Source organism: Trachinotus anak, unplaced genomic scaffold (assembly GCF_046630095.1).
Source record: "Trachinotus anak isolate AG129_WGS33_773 ecotype Australia unplaced genomic scaffold, CSIRO_AGI_Tana_v1 ptg000025l, whole genome shotgun sequence".
NCBI classification, from domain to species: Eukaryota; Metazoa; Chordata; class Actinopteri; order Carangiformes; family Carangidae; genus Trachinotus; species Trachinotus anak.
In genome coordinates this window covers 8,991,801-9,013,608 of record NW_027273876.1, presented here as the reverse complement: position 1 = coordinate 9,013,608, position 21,808 = coordinate 8,991,801, and the positions used below count along the sequence as shown (strand labels likewise).

The 21,808-nt window shown below is 42.0% G+C and overlaps 1 protein-coding gene across 3 annotated transcripts in view; it reads left to right on the top strand.

Moving 5' to 3' along the window:
• Positions 1-1,842: 1,842 nt before the first annotated feature.
• Positions 1,843-21,808, top strand: part of LOC139608237 (adenosine kinase-like) — a 101,142-nt gene continuing 81,176 nt past the window's right edge. The window contains exons 1-4 of one of the 3 annotated variants that reach the window (XM_071461742.1): positions 1,843-2,053; positions 4,622-4,696; positions 4,803-4,856; positions 17,661-17,739. In XM_071461742.1, the coding sequence (XP_071317843.1) occupies positions 2,004-2,053; positions 4,622-4,696; positions 4,803-4,856; positions 17,661-17,739 (258 nt within the window). In that variant the 5' untranslated portion in view covers positions 1,843-2,003. Of the gene's footprint in view, positions 2,054-2,113; positions 2,233-3,669; positions 3,799-4,621; positions 4,697-4,802; positions 4,857-17,660; positions 17,740-21,808 lie in introns of those variants that run through there. The other 2 variants (XM_071461744.1, XM_071461743.1) reach the window with 2 other exon arrangements.

Sequence of the window (21,808 nt, the reverse complement as noted above, 5' to 3'; positions counted from 1 at the left end):
TCTCTTTACCTAACTGAGAGAAGGATTGTTCAAAAAGATATAAAAACTATGCAGCTTAGTTGGGTTTATAATTGCTCATATATGCTTATACCAGTGCCTGAGTTGTGGGGATGTTGACTCTCTTGCTAGAACTGGATTTGTTGTAGACTCTTCCTGTGAGTCAGCAGTGATATGAGTGTCGTGACCCACTTATACTTATACGACTGAAAACATCCACATGCAAAAATGTGCTCGAGATGATAATGCTGCTTGTGAACATCTCTGTATCGTACTGTGTGTGTAATATCATGATACTGAATAGCTGTTGTCTTTGACTTCTCACTGACCTGCACTCACCACCTGTATCAGCTTACATTTATTGTGCAGATTGCTGACTTAAATAAGTAGAAACAAAAGTAAGCTGTTGTGGGCCCTTTGTTCCACACACTCCTGTCACTGTCATGTAGGCCTACCCATAAAGCACAGTTCATACAGCAGACCACACATAGCTGCTTCAATATATTTTGCCCAGAGTCCCAGAAACCAGCCACCACTCCTCTCCTGGAATTCTACCTGCAGCCAGTTTTGCTTTGTCGGTTTGTTTATGGAAATTTGGTAAAACACAAATTCAGGATTTGCATCATGTAAGCACTGTGTCTACTGTATAAATAAAGGTGTTGAAACTACATTCTGAGCCAGGACCTAATGCAGGACCTGCGCTGAGTCCCCTTCATTTCACATTTGTGCTTTGGTGGATTATATTACCAAACAACTCATCACAAAGTGAAACGCTTTGACCGGTCAGTAATCCAGCCTTTGCATTAACATAATGATTGAAAGTCAAATCACATTTGAATTTTAAAATGAAAAAAAGGCTGGTTTAACGTTTTTACCAGTGAGCAAGATCAAAGTTGCATAATTTTTGAAAGGAGTTTGGTTCAGTGTGTTGCATGAGAGAAGCTGATGAGAGATTACCCTGATGTGTAAACAATTATGTTTTGCCTTGGCAGGTATGTTGATGCTATCTTCTAGAGGGTCACTTCACCCAAACCACTGACAAACATTTCCTATCTTTTTGTCTCTTCCTTTCTTTTATTTTCTTTGAAATCCTTTAATTATTCTTTCCATTTCTTTTGGGACAATATATATTCGGACAACAAACGTGGGGAGAGAGAGGGGGATATGAGTGCAATAAAAGTGCCTGGTCCGGATTGAAAAGGAAACATTGCAGTGTATCTCAACCACTGTGGCACCAGGACATTTCACTGTTTCATTAAGTGCAAAATTCATTACATTTATTTAGTAATATGCACCGTGCACATTCTGACACAGGGCCCACTTACATCCTGACAGCTCACAATGAAGGGGATGATGTGCATATTCACTAAACTAATTTGCAATCTATTGAATTGCTCTAAAGCAATCTACACACAATGAATACAGGGCCCTCTGGGACCTGGGGAGTCTGGGGCCTGGTTAATAATAACTCAGGCTTGAGAGTGTCTGGTGCTCAAAGTGAACTCAGGCGTGTCTTTTCTCCAACAAGACAGATTATTACAGCACACACATGATGTTAAAATATGCGGTTGTGTAACTACAAATCCTACAGCCTACCACACAAAGTAGGACCATGTTTTGTTCCCTGAATTAAACTGTGAAGTTTGAACTTCATCTGTGTGGAACAGGTGAAACAGCACTGTCATAACATCAGATAACTATTATCTCTTTCTCCTCCTGAGTCAAAAGGCACACTGCCTCGACCAGCAGAAGGAAAACAAGCTGACTCGGGTCCTTCCCCGGACATAATCATTAATTTTCTTTCTAGGCTGCATGCTGTTAACCAGTTCCTCCATCATCATCATCATCCTCATCCGTGTGGAAGGGAGCCGCAGCCTCTCACTACTCTTCCCCGGCAGAGAGCAGCGGCTTCCCAGCCTCCACGGCATCAACGCCCCCCCTCTCCCCCCCTCAGTTGCTGGCTTTAAAAAAAAAAAAAAAAAAAAAAAAAAAAAAGAAACCCACATATGTCTGACGAAGAACCAAACATGTCGACAGGGAGGAAAACAGCGTTAAGGTAACGACCCAACAGCGTTTGCGTGTTATGTGTTGGCGTGACTCTCTTGTGTAGTTAGCTGCTGCGGCTAGCGGCGAGTCCGAGCACAGGTGCCCGGCGTCGGTGTGAGCTGCTGCGGGAGGCGCAGGGCGGCGGAGGCGCTGCGCAGCGTTCACCTTTGAATCGACTCAAATGTTCAGGTAAAGCTTGCGTTAGCATTTAGATAGAGACCGATGGGTTAAGACGGTGCTAACGACAGCTAGCAAGGGAGGGCTGGGTTTATCATCACATGACAGGGAGGCATTTATCCATCCTGTAGAAATCCTTTCCAAAAAAGAAAGAAGAAAAAAAAAAGATGAGTGTAAAATGATGACAGCTAAAGAGATTTGACGGGTGTGAGATAAACTCAGCTAAGAAGTTAAAAATCACTGATGCTCCTTCCCCAAATGTTAATAGGCTGATAATTAAAGGGGCGCCAAGGTTTGCATGTTATTTAACTTGTTACCATGTAAATACATGTGGGTTAGGGGCTGTGAAGTATCAAGCAGCTGATGTGAAATGTATCATATGTCTTGTGATGTAAACATCAGTCCAGCGGTTAAATGTCTTGTCAGTTTTCTTGTTGTAATCAGTAACAACGCAGTGACATTTACAGTGCTGGCGAGCAGCTGGAGGCTTGTTGATATTGGAGGAAAAAAAAAACAAAAAAAACCCAAAAAAAAACACAGCTACATTTTGCATAATGAGAAGTGAACAGTGCGGCGTTCAAGTGCCAGGAGGAAAACTGATTTTTTTTCATGTGATTGTCCATATTGTAGTCACGACTGTGAGTTAATGTTTAGAGGAAGTTTTTACAGCCTTGAATTGCTCTTGGCAAAGCTAATTCTCAGCATGTTTACACCCGACTCAACCCAGCACATTTGATCCAAAGTGCTTCACAGATCAGGAAATAAAAATCAGAGCAAAAGGAAGGAGAGGACAAATAAAACACAACCTGATGTTTCAGAAGAAATATGGGAGCAGGTGAGGTTGGGCCAACTAATAAAAATGGGTCAAAGCTGACTCTTGAGAGCGTGTGTGGAAGGAGGTCATTTTGATATGTTGCAGTGGGATAAGTGCGCGTGTAAATCATAAAAGTATTGACGGCTGTATGCTTTTACACGCTGTCATGGCCTGCTGAGAAAGAAATAGCAAAAATTGTGTGACCAGGCGATGTGTTATTCTACTGACCCATCCTCTACTACATCTGCTATAAAGTTGATGATAATCAGGTGTATGCAAAGGTTTGGGCACTAAGTCTAAACCAAGTAGATACAATCCTTGCACATTAAAAATGACCCTTTCTTCAAATGTTAATGCACTGTTACTTTTTATTCCCTGAATTTAAAAAAGATAGAAAAAATAAAGAAACAGTAATTGCGTCATGCATGACTTTATTTCTAAAGTCTCAGAGCTGGCAAGTGCTATGGACAGATGAGGTTAAAACCAAGCTCTTTGGCCACAATCTGAATTTGACCTACTCCTTCCCATTGGCCTCAAACGCAGCATAGAAAGCATCTTAATATTTGGAACATGTGCAGCCAATCATATGCCTTGAAGAGACTAAGACCCGCCTGCTTCCTCCACCAACCAGTCAGCATTGTTCAAAGTGCAGCCTCAGTTCCTGTAGTCAAAAAGCACGTTGCTTTGACAGAGAGGGGGAAGCCTTTGGTCATTTAATCATCAGGTTAGGCTGCTGGGTTTTCTGACATCATGCCAACTGCAAGGTAAGAGCCAGATGCCGTCCATTGTTTCCACAGGGAGCAGTTCTGCTGTTAGGGTTGTCTTTTTCATGATGTGGTCACAGTTCTGCCAGTCTTTCAGTGGGTTGATGGAAAACACTGGTGTCAGGCTTTTAGGGATGTATTAAGTTGGGATGGCTTCAGTGACTCTGCATCTTCTTTGACATCTGTTCTATTATAGATCATGTAAAAGTTACTTCTCATAGAGATCTGAAGGAGACAGTCACTGCATCTGTGTCCTGTGTTTTCTGAAAGTTGGGTAACCTGTTATGAAGACTCTGCTGTCAGGAGTAGACTTTGACCACTACGATATCTCGTTGCTGAAAATATCTTCATGGTGGAAAAATGCTAAATTTAAAACTAAAACAGAATTAGATTTTTTCCTTCTTTGAGACATGCATTATTCTAAAGAGTTTAAACGACACACAGGCTTCACATGCCTGTGTATGAGTTGTTCAGGGAATAAATCCGATGTACCAACGTGCCTGCTTTTCTTTTTTTTTTTTTCTAGTCTCCATCTGAATGGAGGAAAAAAAAGAAACTCTGTCACTGGCAATTTTCATATTTCTTAGTAGAAGCTGAAGAGTGATCTCTCCCAAAGTCTGTTATAAGCTCATGTACATATTCATTCATGTTTTTTCACTTTACTTTCTCACACATGTGAAAAAAGGGATCGTCTCTCATCAACGTTTCAGTGATTAAATCCAGCGAAATCAGAAACAGATGATTGTCTGCATCACAGCAGATCGTTTGTTTCGTCTGGTGTGTGGGAGTCTGCATGATACAATATGTTTCTGTCTCCCTGCAGTGAAAACACACTTTTTGGGATGGGAAATCCCTTGCTCGACATTTCAGCTGTTGTGGACAAAGATTTCCTTGACAAGTAAGTCAAAGCAGGATATTTGTTCCCACTGATATCTTCACATTTTTGTGTCTTATCTGACCGTCCCACACTCACAGTTTTTATTTTTTTTATTCTTTCCTAAAAGGTTTGGACTGAAGCCTAATGACCAGATCCTCGCGGAAGACAAACACAAGGCCTTGTGAGTCTGAACTTCACTGGAACACCACATGCTTCCGTAGCGTAACGCGAAGTGTTAAAATTACGTGGAACCAAATATGGGCTACACTGGTCATCTATACCCACTACTACCATCTTGACACTGTATGCTGTGCTCAAAATAGCCGAGTCATAAATCAGACCTCTGTAACTGGGAGCCTCAGAACTTGACACGCCCACATTTTTCCTACACTCAATTTGTGCCAAACTAAACCAAGATGTCTCTGGATGGATTTACTTCTGCTTCAGGCTAAATAGTAGATTCACAAAGATATTTTACCTGCATGCTATGGGACTGACACTAGGCATTTAAATAAAATGATAAATTTAGTCTAGGCTTAGGTTTTGCTCAGCATGCAGGTTCCTTTTTCAGACACTCCCTCCCTCATATTTTAGGCAGATGCCAGCCAGTAATGCTATAGCCTTCCTCGAAAACGTGGCTGTGTGTGGCTGAACTTTGCGCCTCACTCTTCTTAAAATGCACCTGAAGGTAAACAAACACTGAAAACAGCATGAAGGCTAATTCACGCCAAAACCGGACCATGCCTTGGTTACTGACTGCCCTTACAACGCCCTACTCCCTTTGTTTGATAGAGTGCAGATGGTGTCTTCTCAGGGAATTTGTCTGTGTTAATCTCAGCGCAGACATAAAAAGTACACCTTCTGTAAGTAAGATGATGCTGAGAGGGAGGTGTTTTGAGTTTTCTTTTGAACTTTCAAGGATTAAAAATGTTCATATTTGTGAGTAAGTCACACATCTTATATGCTTGCATACTCTAAATGAGTGTGAGAATGTTTGAAAATCGTGATTGAACAATGAATTACTTGGGTACATTGGTACAAAAACACAACTTTCTGGCGCTTGAATCTGCCGCAGTTTTACATTGCGTCCTGTACACGGCCACATGCACAACAGTTCATGAGAAAATAGAAAACCATTTCCAAAAAATCCTGGTTTTAGCTTTGCACCAAAAATCAATAGTTTCATGGTTTTATGGCCACACTTTCCACCAGATACCAATGGAATTTGAAGGGATCCTGCTGAGTAACAGACAAGACAAACAACAGGATAGAAAACATCCTTGGTGGATCAGTCAGGCAGTTACTCACTCATGACTTCACTGTTCAATGATGGAGCTTATAAGATACTGTATGTGTTATTTAATGGTTGATTCACTGAGCACAAATGCTCCTTTAAAGGGATTTATTGCTCCACACTCACACATTCACACCTCGCGGCTGCCCAGTACAACCAGTCATATCTGTTGGATGTAAGATAACCACGCTCTTATCTGATGGCCACTGTGGGGCTGGGAGGGCACCTGTGCAGTGGTGTTGAGGGAGGAGCAACTGCTGCTTTTTCATTTCCCAAACTGAAGTTCATCCTGCTGGTGTTCAGATTGAGACCACGACCTTCTGGTCACATCCATGCATCTTTACACTTTGAGTCAGCAGCAGTGGCCCAGTGCCCAGTAACTGCATCAGCTGGTGTTTACGATGGCAAAACCACTGGCATTGTTTTCATTATATGAAATTATTTCTTAAGCTACTGTAAAAAAAAAAATCATGTTAAAAAATATGTGTAAAAAGTCATAATAATAGCAATAGATGGATAGAGACACATGGTCTTGTTTATATCTACTTTTACTAACTACTAACTTTACTAACTAATATTAAATTATTGATTTAAGTGTGTAATAAAATGTAATATAGCTTTTAAATTTCATTCATTACATATATTTTTGAAAGTGTTGATATTTGCATCTGTATGGTTTTCTGTCACTGCTCGTAGTTTGATGCAGATCTGGACGCAGATGCAGATTCATCATTTTCTCTTGTTGGAATGACAGTTTTAGAGGATTATGCAGCTTCAGTGAAGGCTTGGGCTCTGATTAATGATTTCATATTTCAGGCTTGAGAAGGGAGTAAATTCTGTTGTAGTGTCTCATGCATCAATTCTAAGGAAATCACAACCCCAGTAATTGTTAAAATCAAAAAAGCACTAGAGTGATGCACAGAGACAGATCAGTGCATCAGATCGTCTGTACCTTACAATAGGCTACCTTGTCAGGTCTTGTTACTTGACAAAGGGACACATGTGACCTTGGGCGGCAGCAGCGGCACAAAGCAGCATCATCAGCAGTGTTGTTCTCCTCCAGCACAAAGGCAGCGGTGTTATCTTTAGCCCCGCAGACACCGTTCCCTCCACATTCTGCACAAGGTCAGGGCAGGATTAACATGCGGCTGTGGTGGTTAATTCCCAGCACAATGCATTTCAATGCATGTCCCCTCCAATACCACACACAGCAGCATACTCACCATCACATCCATCAGTTTACATCTGAATGTACATGTGGTATTTTTTTTATAATCACGTTATCAGTTCATATTACTGTTGCAGTGCAGATTATGAAGAAATGTAGCTTTTAGATGCTGAGATATGAGCTGCGGTATTCTTAGTAACATTGTGTGGTCAGTGACACCCAAAGGAATTCGGTGTGTGACGTACAAAAAGGTCATCCACAAGGTCACCGGGCCATGGATGAAGAGGAACTTGGCTGAGGTGTTGTGACAAATAACATCATTACTAAAAAGACCACAATAGACTTACAAGGCTAGCCAGCTAACACTGTTGTTGTGCTTCTGAATCTACAGAGTGTAACATGATTCATTTCTTTCCCCCCATCACCCTGGTGGGAGAGAGATCATTGGATGCAGTGCACTGTGGCCATGCCTTAATTCAATTATCTAGTCACAGCAGAGCCCATATAATCCTGTTGTGGCTGAGAAATTGCCTGCTGTACAGTAGAAACCATCAACATCCCTGTTAGTACTGGCTGGGGACTTAATGGTTTTTTTTTCCCTCAATGATCTCAGCTGTGACTTCTGATGCCTTCTCACTCAGTTTCAAACGTGGAAACTTGTTTGTCATTTATCAAAAGTTCCAAACATTGGCTGGTCACAGATTCTCAAATATGAGGACTCGCCTCTTGTCTCTTTCTCATATTATTATAAATTGAATAATGAAGCCATTAATTGACCATCAAAAAGTAATTGTCATTCATTTGCATAATTGAATAATTGTTTAAGTTAGAAAATGTGCCAAAAAAAAAATGTGGTTATTATTTCTCACATGTGAATATTTGCTGGCTTTCTCAGTAAATAATGATAGAAAATTTTATATCTTGAGTTTTGGACTTGGGGTCAGACAAAACAAGAAATTTAAAGACAACTGGGATTCTGTGAAATTGTGATGGACATTTTTCCTGCATTTCCTTAGATTTTTACTTGAGTAAAAAAACATCAGATTCATAGATAATAAAAAAAAAGTATTTCTTTATTAATTGGGAGATTGAAGAAATAATCAAGAGATGCAGTTAATTGTTCATCAATAGTCATTAGTTTCAGCTATAAAGGATAACACTGGATATATTCTGTACTTTCTTGTCATCAACAAACAAAACAACATTGATATATTTTATTTCTTCTCTGGGGGATATGTTCCTTCATTACGACAGATGAAGATAAAATAGAGGTTTTGGATCAATCCCACATGCACGTCCTGCTGCTGTAAATATTCTCAGGCACATCAAACGTGTATTAATCCACAGCTCCTCAAAAATGCACAATTTGCTCTTGTTTGAGTAGCATTTGCTAAAAACTATGATACTTTACTGTAGATTTACATTAGGTTATGGTTTGACTGCCACACACAGGGCAGGGAAATCAGACAGTATTAGGAGTCTAACACAAAGCTGATTTAGTTTTTTTTTTCATGGGGTTTGTTGACAATCAGACAATTCTGGAAAGACACCAGCCTTATCCTGTGATGAAAACTAAGGCAGGATCTGCTCTGCTGAATAAACACAAACTTCCTGGTTGTCCTGGTTGCCTAGTGGTTCAGACACATACCATATAACCGCAATGTTGCTGTTTCATTTCCGGCCCCTAGACTTTTGTTGCATTTCAAACCACTCTCTCTCTCCCCGTGTATGCAACCAACCTCCAACCAAATTCAGTTCATAAATCATGCAGTTCAATCTCATGCACTGCTAGAATCACAAACCCATGACCTCATCACTCTCCTATAAGGCAGCTGCTGCTTCTCCCTACTACAGTGTGGTGGTTGGTGAGTCATGTCAGTGTAAACGCCCATGTGTTGTACTCAAAGTGCTTTTATTTAGATGATATGTAGTGAAGTTAGTGGGCTGCAGTTGCACGGGTTGTTGTCAGAGGATGTTGGCTTTTCAGAGAACTCCAGTGTTTCGAAATCAGTGTATGAGTGAACCAATTAACCAAAGCACTGTCTGTAACTTCCTTCTTTGACGTGTAGTTTTGCAATATTGTCATATAGGTTTTTCCTCACTTTTTGTTGTCACTGCTGCCATCATGTGGCTTGAAATGTTTAAGTGAAATGAGTCCGGCTCATGCAGGGTAGGGGATTTGTTGTTATGGCTTTATATAAAATTCAGGAGCACATATTGTCTTTACCTCACATGATCAGACATAAGATAATGGTGTGAAGTTGTGTTACTCATCAGCGTTGTCTCTTTTAGTTTATGCTGTTGCCTTTTATTTTTGATCGCTGGCCTTCAAAATACCGATGATATGTTATTTTGACTTGTCACTTTTCTAGTGGTGAATTTCCACAGTCAGTTTTTGATTAGCAGTGAGAAGGGTGTGTATCACCCGTGGCCACCAGGGGGCAACAGTAGCCTGCTGTTTTTATCTGAAGGAGTCTCCATAGGAAACAACATGTCAACATAATGAAAACACGCCTCCTTCTGCAGGAGATTATAATGTGGGCAAATAGACATTTCATTTCAGGATAACCAGGCATTACATGTTTTGCAGAACGCGCTGCATTTCATAATATACCATCCACACAAACCCTCTTGGGCTTGCTAACCATATCATATTAAGGCTAATGATTATTAGTGTCAAATGAGAGAGTCATTGTTATTGTAAGTGTATTGTCACCTCTGAGGGGGGGGGGGGGGGGGAGATCAGCTGGCTCCTGAATATTACTCTCGCTCAAACATTTGTTTTATGACTCCCTCTGTCCGATGATAATTAATTGTTTACTTTCTCATCTCTGGATGATGGCATGACTCTTTTCAGAGGTTGTTTGCTCACAGCAATTAAGTTCATCAGTGCTCATCCTCCTCCTCCTCCTCCCTCTCCCTCTCCCTTTCTCTTACCCCCCCAACGCCTCCCTCCTTTTCTCTCTTTCTCTATGCTAAATGCAGATTAGCAGCGTCACAATCGCATCCAGAATGAGAGTAAACTCCTCATTATGCCGTGTGACCCTCTGCTGCATGAATAATTCAGGGCTGCAGCGTTAGTGGCTGGCTGTTATTAGCATTCCGGATGGCGAAGGAAAGGGAGAAAGAGGGAGAGAGAGAGGGACAGAGAGAGGGACAGAGAGAGAGAGAGAGAGAGAGAGAGAGAGAGAGATAGAGAGAGAGGGAGAAAGAGGGAGGCTCATATCACTGACAGGGCTGACTCAGGGGGATCAGCGCTGGATTGAGACACACATCACACACACATCATCACACGACACAGGAGATCAGTGGAGGTGCCTCTCCACTCACACACCCTGCTGTCTGTGTACATCTTACACACCCCTGCTGCTGCCGTGCAGCTCAATCTGCTTACTGGGAGGAAAACAACAAAGGCCCCTCTCACTGAGTACATGCTAAACACTCTGGCTCCTGGGTGTGTGTGTGATAGATTCTGCTCTGTAAACACACTTGACTCTACCCCTCTCTTTTTATTTTTTTTAATTTTTATGTTTTTAATATATAACGAAGTGAATCGTGAATGCTACAAACCCCCGGCTGCGCTATCCTGGTGTGTCAGGAGGAGAAACACTCCTCCTTGTGTGTGTGTGTGTGTGTGTGTGTGTGTGTTTGTGTTTGTGTGTGCTCACATGCAAGCATGCGTGCAGAAGCTGCATGTGCTTGCCATGGTGCCACTTCACTGGATGCACTCATGCTTGACTGAGTGTGTAGACACATTACTACCACCACCACCCCCCCCCCCCCCCCCCCCTCCCTTTTTTTTTTTTTAAAACTTCCCAGCTCCCTTGTCTGTTGCTGAGGCTGAGAGCTGTACTACAGTACTTAAACTCACCTCCGCAGTCCCGCTGGGGGTCAGAACAACCGGCTCCCCCAGCCGCTGAGGGCAAAGGTCACGGGCCTGCATCCATCAGCCGACCTCTGAGCCAAAGAGAGAGAGCAGAGATTAATGGCACTCAACTGGTAATTGAGACATCAGAAACATGTTCAGCCGCCAACCGCGCTGCTGTTGATGTTTTATTGATACGCATGAATCCAACCATCTGGGGCGCTTGCATAAATCTGACATGCTCACCAGAGCTGTACTCAACTGTAAGAAATGTGGATCTAGACCTTTTGAATTATAAAACAAGAAAACTTTTCAAATAATTGAAAGGGGAAAAATATCTCTCTCTGTTTTTTTTTTTTTTTTTTGATGTTATAGGTGAACGTGCTGTGATGCAGGGTGATTGCTCTGCATTTAAAGCATACATGCTGCATCATGAGAGATGGCTGATGCAATCATAATTAAGGCTCGGCCTCGCTGGAGCTGCAAATGCCTCTGTCGTGTTGAAGGCGGCTACCAGCAGGTGGTGCCAGAAGGAAACATCACAAGTCAAAGGGAGTGGAACAAACATAATCCACATCTCTGTGCATGTGGGCGTCCCCCCTCCTCTCCCTTCAACTCCCCCTTTTAAAGAGCATTTTATAATTAAAATGTGGGTGTCTCAGCCAGTACATACAGCATGTTCAGTTCAGAAAAGCATGCTCTGGGCTATTTTTAGTTGTTCCCCAGCAGCCACACAGGAAAAAGCCACTGATGGCATCAGCCCTTATACATGTAGGCTAGTTAGTACACTGTCTGTGCTGATGATTTCTCTACAAGTAGCCTGCACGGGGGTAGAGATGGGAGGCCTCGGTGGTGAGCACCAACACTCCCCCTGTGTTTAAAGTTCACACTGGGCCATATGGTCCCCGCAGTAGGGGGTGTTGGTGGAATTATTCACACGGAGCGCTCTGAATCACCAAGATCCTGGTATCAACCTCCAAGATAAGGGGAATGTCTCAAAGGCTTTGTGCTCCGGCTTCAAATCTCAATCCTCAAGAGAACACCAGAAGCCCCATCCTTGCTTACACACTCCCTCTTCCCACTCTCTCCCTCAATGTGTCCCTCTCTCTCTTTCATATCCTCACGCACACACACACACTCTCACACTCCCTCTCTCACATCCACACTAGTACAGTGTGACAAACAACGCCACCCTCTGCAGCGCGAAGCCAAAAACCTGTGACATTTTAGAGGAAATAATATGAACTCATCCTCCATGACCAGATTTTGCCCCCGCCGCCTAATCCTTGAGTGCAGCCTAATTAAGTACAAACAGCAGTCCTCGGTTAATGCCAACAAATGGGCTGCTGCCGCTGCTGGATCGGCCGATTATTAAAGGGATGCACATTTGTTGTTTCTACATTCTAATGCAATTACTCACCCATTATGACCATGTAATTGTGCAGTCATTAATTGTGCATCCAGTCTGTAACGTCAAAAGGCTCACTGTAAAGAGTCATGGTGGTTTTTTTTTTTGCGCCCAGGGACTCGAAGCTCAGCTGAATAGGGATTTACCCAAATGGATTGAGATACCTGAACGATGGTGATATCGTAATGCTTTTGTGCAAATCAACATTCATCCCTTACTGTAGTCTATTAGAAGATGTCAGAGGACGGGAACAAGGCCTCGCTCGCTGTTTGAATCATGACTCATTTGTGTTCAGTACTTTTTTGCGCCTCATTCTTTGCCATCTATTCCCATCCTGCCCTAATGTTCCACTGATAAGAATGTCCTATTCATTCTGCGTTCCTCACCGGTTGCTACAAAGAGAGAGAGAGAGAGAGTGACTCTACAGGCATTGAATGAAAAGCACATCTATTTCTGAGGGGGAGCGCGAGCACGGTAGAAGATAATTATTGATTTGAAATAAGAAAAGATAAGACTCAACCTTGAGCAGCCCAGCGATAGCGTGCAGAACAGAATAATTAATGGGCCTGTCTTGTGTCGGGACAAGCGTTCACACTGAGACGAGCGTATTGATTTTAAACAGATAAACTGCGTAACCCTTTGTGAAGGGTTTGACAAACAATTTAATTGGGGGGAAAAACAACAATATTCCTCACCCTTTCCATCTCCCTTTCATCACGTCCCTGAGCTGTTTTTCCTCTGCCTGACCTATGGAAACAATTACTGTGCATCAGGACTTGTACTGCCTCCAGACTACCAAGGAAGGCTGGTGTAGGATGCACACACTGATTGGGGAATCTAATCAGTGGTGGAACCTGTCTCCACTCCAGATGCCTGTGTTGAAACTGGGATTACTGAAGCCTTTTAGCTGTATTGCCCCCTCTCTGCTTCTGTCAGAGAGAGAGAAAGATGGATCTGCCTGTTTAAATGTACCTGGCTGCTAGAGCTGAAGCGGAGATAATTTACTGTTCCTGTACAACCCTCCTCCTTCCTAATCCCCAAGGAGAGCAGCAAAGAAGCCCCAGTCCTCTCACTTCTTCCCTTACCCTCCCCTGATTAGCGATAGGGGCCGTTTGATCATGTTTCCCTGCCTGTCCTTGTGATTTGTAAGCTGTTTAAACGTGAACGAGGCAATTAAATAAGGACGAATGGCGCGTAGGAGAGTGGGTGCCGCGGTGATCATTAGCGATGAATTACCCTGGTGTGCACTCAAACACTTGGGAGGACTTTCAGGCGGACCACTCCTGAGGATCCAGATCCAATCTAGCCATTGATTAACAGAGACTTGTTCTTCCTGTGAAATCACTCGACGAGGATTTTAGGGCACTCATCCGGTCTTATCGAGATAGGCTAACATCAAAGGCGAATGAAGAGGGATTGGGTAAATGGGCTCGCCTTGCCCTCCATGTAAGAGACTTAAAGGAGCAAGTCTTGAATTATTGCCTCATGTAAATAATCTACTTGGCTTGTTTTTTGGGGAGGTGAGAGAGGAACTCATGAGTCACTCGGGGCAGAGAACACTCATAGTACTTTGGAAGCTCTCATATTTCCCTTGATGGGAATCAACGGTGGGGGCTCCATCTCCAGGAATGTAAACAACACGATGTTCCTGACTTGTGTGATCTGCCCTAACAATCTGAATGTGTTAAGCCGGGGAGATGTAGAGGTATTAGTTTTTGAGGAGGACTCTCATATCCTCTGAATACAAATATTGCATTCAGTAGCCTAATTCCCCTAATTTGAATATGATTTGATTTAAGCTGAATAAATAAGTGCCTCTATTAGTCTCAAATTGGAAGGTATGAAATTGAAAAATAGCATAGTGCCTTTAGTTAAGAGTGGTATTTAACCAGAGTGTCAGGGGCAGTCTCTTGTAAAGCACATGTTATATAACACAGTCTGTCCATACATTAGTGGAATGCATTGCATAGTTGGAATTGCTCTTCCACTGAACAACACCAGAGGGTTTTAAAAGCAGAGGTTACTGGCTGAGGACATTTTGTTCAAAACAATTTCTTTTCCTCTGCTCCCTCCCATCACTGAGTGAGCTTAGACTGCAGTAGATGGAAAGGGATTTTCTCTCCCTAAATGGCCAAGGGGGCCGTTTACGGTGTCACTACTATGGGATCACATGATGTTTGAGGGTGTAAAGGTCTCGAGGCAGCTGCTCCTTTTCGGATGGGATTTTCGAGGCGTCCAGGAGCAGGGCCCCATGCTGTCTGCACTGAAAGGTGGAGCAAATACTTCTAGGGAAGGGAAAAAAAAAAAAAAAGCTGAAATCCTCAGTAGCTGTGTGTCTATTTGAAATGGGTTCTGGAGTCCCTCGGCTGCCTTCATGTTATAAACACCCACAGTGCTCAAATTCTTCCTTTGTCAAGGAGTCATAACAGGTGTCTCAGGAAGGAGTTTTTTCCCGGTTAGCATATTTTCCACTTGCATGGAAAGTTTTTTTTTCTTTATTAGGAACATTCTGCCCTGGGTAGACCCCTTGCCTTGAGACATGATATGCAGACTTTCTTTGAAGCAGTAAAGGTTACTTTCACACTTGCTCAAAATTCGGCCATGCCGAGTTAAACCAGGTTGTGCTCAAGTATTAAACACCTCTGGCTGACATATGTTGGTAAGCCATGATGCATTTTGCATACAGATTACTCTTGTCTGCAGCGAGTATGTGCAACAGATGTAAGACATTTCTAGGTTCAGTCTGCAAATTCAAGCATGCTAACCCTAAACATGCAACCTTTGACCTCCCCTGAAACTGTTTTTTTAATCCTAAAAAGGGAATGCATTGGCACTGTGCAGCAGAGCCTTTACATAACCAGGGCTCCTTGGGATTACACGCAAGCATTTTCTCAACAAGCCCTCTTACTCAGTTAATTTAAGGGTGGAATTACACATAACGCCAGTAGGAAGGGTATGGTACACCTTGAACTATTTACCATGTCATTGGATTTTTTTCCCTGATGTAAATACACTTACAAATGGACAGTCTTCAATTTACAGCTGAGAAAAAAAAGCCAAGGACCTCCTAATGTGTCGAATCATCTTGACTGCAGTTAGGTCAATTTCCTTAGCAGAGTGGACACGTTTATGTAGCCAGCCCCCTGGGAGGCTGTTTGTGTGAACAACGTGGAGAATACACATTATTCATGTTCGCAGCTCCCCAGATAAAGACTCTATCTTCCGCCATAGCCCAATTTTGCATCACGTTACGCATAAGCATTGAAGCTGTTGATGTTTGAAATGGCAGCATGATGGGGAAAATACTAAAATGATAGAACAGCCTTCAGTATTTCACTGTAGACCCAAGAGTGTTCCTGTGGTTTGTGTTTGAAAACTCAGCAATTGTTTACTCCCCATTCCCCGATGTCATGTCTGTTTTCTTGACTCACTGTGTTTAGTCTGTTACAGTCATTTCCAAACTTTGCTGTATGGTTCAGACATCAAACATTAAGTCAGATATGGTCTCTCTCTAAACAAGTTATCTGGCTATGAGATTTTTCTACACAAGGAAATTGTAAACCTTATTTTTCTAATTGCCCTGAAAACTTTACTTATAAAATACAAAATAGTGGCCTGTCTCTACAAAGTCAAAGATGAATAGTTTCTTTTATTTCACGCATCCCTTTGAGGGCGCAGTTCAGGTTCCTCAGAAATGATTTTCACCTCTCATCTTGCTTTAATATTGTATGGCTAACTACAACCATGTGCGGACAATGTTACTTATTCGCTTTTATCAAGCTGACATTTAGACCCTAACTGCCTCTTTTCAACTCCTGCAACATTTGTGGTCAAGTATCCCAGCAAGCAGATGCTTGCTTCTTTTATTTCTGCCTGTTTTCCTTCTGTGGAATGTCACCCTTGAAGGACAGTAAAAACAAAACAAAAAAAAAGCGTTTTTCACTTTCAAGTTCATTATATATGTGGACATATTGTCTTCTTTAAAGCTTATTTACATCAAAACATTGTATCTTGTGGTTAGGAGTACAGGAAATTAGATTGCAAGTGAGCAGTTAGACAAACAGATAAAATAAGCGGTTAAAATAGTTCAATTGTATTATGTAATGAATAATTAATACTGAGTTTATCTGCCAGGGCTGTGGAGGGAAACTAAACTAAAAAACAAAACAAGTCTTTTGCCGTACCATGTGCTCATTACAAAAGAAAAACTAGCTCTGATTCTTACCCTGGAAATACAATATTTACTTACGGTGCTAATCTTACTATGTCAAACAGATGTTAGCATTCATTTAGTTGTGTCTGTGTCTACCTGATGAATGTAAGTCTAGTACTCACTCTGCTTTTAGCTCTAGTTTGGCCTTCACCAACTGGTGTTTAGCATGCTCCACTGTGCTCACAAGCTAACTGCTTGCTAACTTTCATTGTGCTTTTGAAAACAGTAGATTTAAAACCAAAAGATGAGCTAAAAGGCTAATAAGCTCTGCAGAGTAAAGAAGTGCAAAGTCTGGTGATAGTTTGCAGCTGTAAGCGACCTCTTTCAAACTGCATACAGTCCTTTGAGACACTGAAAATGTGTTAACATGCAAATGATCTGTTGAGATGCCAAGTTTTTTATGCTAACATAATATTAGCATGTTAGGATGTGAAAGTTTATTATTTAAGTCTGACATGCTAGCATGCCACGTATCCTAAGATGTTATGTTAGCACCCTAAGATGTGCGTAATATGTGCATATAATATATAGCATTAATATATAGCAGGTTGTGATGCTAACAGCAGTATTTTAGCATGCTATGTTAGCCTGGTTCTCTGGAGTTTAGTTATTGTGTGTTGTGTCGAGAGGAAACTGTGACATGTTGATAGTGATAAAAGGTCAAGGACTCACCAAAGTCATTAGGATCAATTCTCTGGAGGCCGTAAATGTCTGTACCAAATTTCATAACAGTCCATCCAATTAAATGTTGAGCTATTTCACTCGGACATTTTCACACCCTCTACCTATCTGCTCTTCATCTATGCCTGTGCAACCTCTTGTAATAGATACTATAGGTAGTTAGATCATTTATGGTGCATATGAAATACAATGTCCTACACATGTTAAAATGTGACAGGTGTTAAACCTGTTATCTGCCCATATTACAGGTGGTTGTATTTGGTGTTTACATAAAGCCTTTATCAGTCTGGTAAAGTTTTCTCTTTTATCTCAAACATTGTCTTTTGTAACAATTCTTGTCCTTGTCTTTATTTCAGGTTTCAAGAAATTGTCAAGAGGAACAACGTTGAATACCATGCTGGTGGCTCAACTCAGAACTCAGTGAAAATTGCTCAGGTTAGTCCTCTCTGGCCCTGTGCAGTGTGCCTGAATGTGTTTTGAATATACAGTTGTATGCTTGTAACCTTAGATTTGTCAGCCTGGCAGCCCTGGGAATACACAGCATAGCTCCACAGCAAGTTGACACATTACAGTTTTAGGTGTTGTGAATTCATCAGACCTGCCACGGAGAGAGAAAGGCGGGAAGGATTCATAATATTTGCAGTGTTATCTAGTTGGCCTAATTTCCTGAGACATATCAAACATCAATTAGAGAGAATTACAAGTAGATGCAATTAACATGTCACAACAAATTATATCAAACAAATGCTGATCTTCTCCCTTGCTATTAGACAGATTTGAGCATCTAAAAGAAATTGGTGATTGTCCAAATCTAAAATGGCAATCAGAACTTGAGAAGATTATTCTCTAGATCTCTTTTTTTTTTTAAGTGACTGCAGTAAGTCTGTGAATTTGACATGCAGTGATTAGCTGCTGATAAGGCTTTGGTCTGCTCACAATAAACAAAGAAAAGGCATCCAGCTGAAAAATAATTCTCCTCCAAAGAGAAATGAGTGCAGAAGCTAATTGAGAGGCTGATGTTTGTGAAAGCGCCGACTCCTTCGTGTGTGTGGGTTTTTGTTTGTACATGTCAGTGGAGTGTGTAGAGTTGGTATTTGTACACATGTGCATGTGTTTGTGTGTGTGTGTGTGTGTGTGTATTTAGCACAAGATTGATACAGAGAGAGAGAAAAAAAGAAAGCAGGCAGGCCCTCAGGCTGCCACCATCTCCATGCTTTGGAGACAGTAAACATCCTTTAAAAAGAGACGCGGAGCTGCGCACCTCCATACAAACGCTCTTTAATTATCAAGATCAGAGGCGTTTGCATAAACTTCAGTCACTCACACACATTAACTGCCAACTTGATTTTTTTTCTCTTAAATATAAAAAAACGATGGACTCACTTTTCCATTTGAGTCATTTACAACCTTGAAAATTGTGATCTCAAAATTTTCAACAGATTACTTCCCCCTTTCTTGTCATTGAGACTAGCTAAAGCCAGGGGTTTAGTTTGGTCTTCCTCACTTAAGACATAGACATTGACACGAGTTTATTATGTTTTATTTAAGAAGACATTGAAGGAACTGCCCCAAGGTCCGTATCAACTCTCTTGTGAAATCAGATGGGGAAGGAGATTTTTATTGCTGGCCCCTCCTGGAAAAAGAGCCGTCATGGCCTCTGTGCCCTGTGAGAGGCATTCAGTCAACTAAATTGGTCTTATAATGGCATGGCAGACCCCAGTCAAATGTTATTCTACTCTGTTTATTTGGATATTTACCCCCTTCAGAGGGGAGATGTCGAGCTGATTCTGAAATGCTCAAGATAACAAGAGTGTTTTCGTCCCACACCCAGAAGTCTCAGAAACAGTTTCTGTCAATATATACCTTGAAGCGCTGACTTTTCCACATTTCACTTTCAGGTGATGGTGTTCTTTTATGAAAAATGTATAATGCATAACCGGCTCCCAGATTATCACATTGTAGCACCTGCAATATGTGAAACTTCAAACCCTGCTGTATTGTGGAAGCTGAACCTTCAAACACGAATGATATGCACTGCAGCACAGAATCCACATCAAAGGGCCCAGTGACTAAATGAGATGCTCGATCCAGGGCAGGTTTGCTCAGGAGCACCATCGCCGCTGGAGGAGAGAGAGAAGTGTTCAGAGGCTTTGCACAGGAATCGCTGCACACGCTGGGAAAACCCAGGGTGTGGGAGGATCAATGCCTTCGCCAGTAGAACTCGTACTTTCCTCCAAAACCCAGCCGCTTCATCGGAGGCTGTAATAGGTTAAATACTGCCGCTTCATCCCAGTTAAGATTTCTGCACTATCAAGGAAAAGCTAAACCTTGGCTTTAAGAAGATACAGAATCGATGGTAATTGGATTTAGTCAAATGAGAATTGACCAAGCTGAAGCTTAGATGGATAAGTATTGTTTTCCTCTAACCACAGTCTCTGCCGTGCTCTTTGATCGAAATCATCCGTAGCAGTGTTTGCTAGTCGTCGATTGGTTGCACTCAGTGCTATCTTTAGCACTGGGACGTTACTTTTTTTTTTTTTTTTAAATTTTCATGCATTATTGCTCCTGTCGTTACATATCCATATTCAAAGCACACATCAAGACAAACTAGAAGTCCCGAGGTAGATGAATCAACACATTTGTACTTCCTTAGCTGTGCACCAGTACTCCTCTATAAGCTGTAGTTGTTGTTTGGATCAAGTCAGCGAAGTTACAAGCTTGTATGCAGAGCTCTCTGGCTCTGATTCTACAGGAAAAAAAGTGCAATGATAGAAGTAGGTTAGAGGTTGTTGTCTTTGCCCAGGCTCTAACAAACACCATGCCCTGAAGGGGCATCTGACATAAAGGCTCACCTAGTGGATGTTGCGAGGCTGTAAGGTAACAAAAACCAGCCCAGCGTTGCATGCTCACATACAGCCTCACACATCAAAGGGCTACTGCTCAGATAGGGCGCGGCGGGAAACCACAATCATATTTTTTTTCAGTCATTTACAAAGTTGAAGGGGGGGGGGGGCTGTGGCCTCTCTGAGCATGTGATCTGGAATTTGGTACCACTGAGCACGCATGGTGTTTATCACAGGTGACAGAATCGGTGGGGGGAGTCAGTTGACTGGAGGGCTGTATCAAGGAGCACAGTCAATTCATTTAGACAGAACATCAAAGTCCTCCAACAGCTCCTTGGGGCCCTGAGATTGAAGTCTGAGCAGAGACAGGTTCATAGGGAGTTATTGCTGCTGCCAGGGAAGTAGATCCTACTCTGAGTGCCTCGTGTAAACCGTGCATTCTCATTATGATCCTCACAAATCAACACCATTGACATATTTTATTTCTTTGCGCTGTAAGCAGGCTTTGTACCCATCCACCAAAGGGAAAAATTGCTTTGTGTAAGTGCCCTAGCTGTGAATGTGTCACAAAAAGTTATGATTGAGTATGTTCCCTTCTCTGTATTTAGATTTTGTGTGATGTTTGCAGTCTGCATCATCAATTCACCCTGATGTCTTAATTATTGTTTAGAAAGTAAAGGCTTTTTGAAAAATCTGGCGTCTCTGTTATGGTTATGATGCCTGTTTAACATTTCCTCAGACTTGGTCAGTCGTGGAAGGGGTGAATGGGGCCCAGACTTGGATGTTGGCTCTGAACTCTTAATTGGAAACGCATGTGCACCACACTGTTGAAAGTTGTATTTAAAAAACAGAAAAATCCCACAGCACTACTTGACTTCGAAAAAGGTCCTCACCAGCTCATATTTTGCAGGGGAATACTTAAACTGGGTTTGATGTCTCATTGAAGGCATTGACTTATTTCTTGGGGTGAAAATATTCCATGACCTAATGTTTGGCTTTTACAGCTCGTTTTGTTAAATAAATAAAGAACAGCAGCTTGCCTCTATTTGAATGGGCTAAATGAAGAAATGCCTACGTCTGGTACCACTTAGAGCAAAGAGGACAGTTAAGGAGAAAGAGTGGAGCTTTTGTGTGCAAACTATGCGACTGAACTTTCAGGAGGATGTGCTTAGACGCTAAAAGAGGGCATTCACAATTTTACTGTTGCTCTCTGTTTTCACTTACATTCTTCTCACACTTTATGATTTCGTGTTAAGACAAATATTCTTTGTCCGTGAATGGACGTGGTGCCTGGGATCTACATGAGCGCTTTGACTTTTTCTGTTTTGGTTTTTTGATCACATTTGAGTGAGCTTGTAGTTGCATAGATCTTGGCGCAGCTGTGCCTGAAATGAGCATGCTAATGACCGATTAAAACCTGAACCCTGGTGGGCCTTTGAGTTGCATGCTGCAGAAATCAACCCTCTCAAGTATGCGCCTGTTGTTAAAGCAAAAGCCTCTTGTTTGTTTTAAGACAGGTTAATTGCAGAACCACTGTTGGCACCCACTCTGAGCCGTTTTTATGGCACCGGGGTCTTGCCGTTTCCTCCCCATTAGGAAGCAGTGGAAGGTCACAGTCTGTTAAGCTTCTTGCGAGAGATGCATGAAACCAAATGGATTTT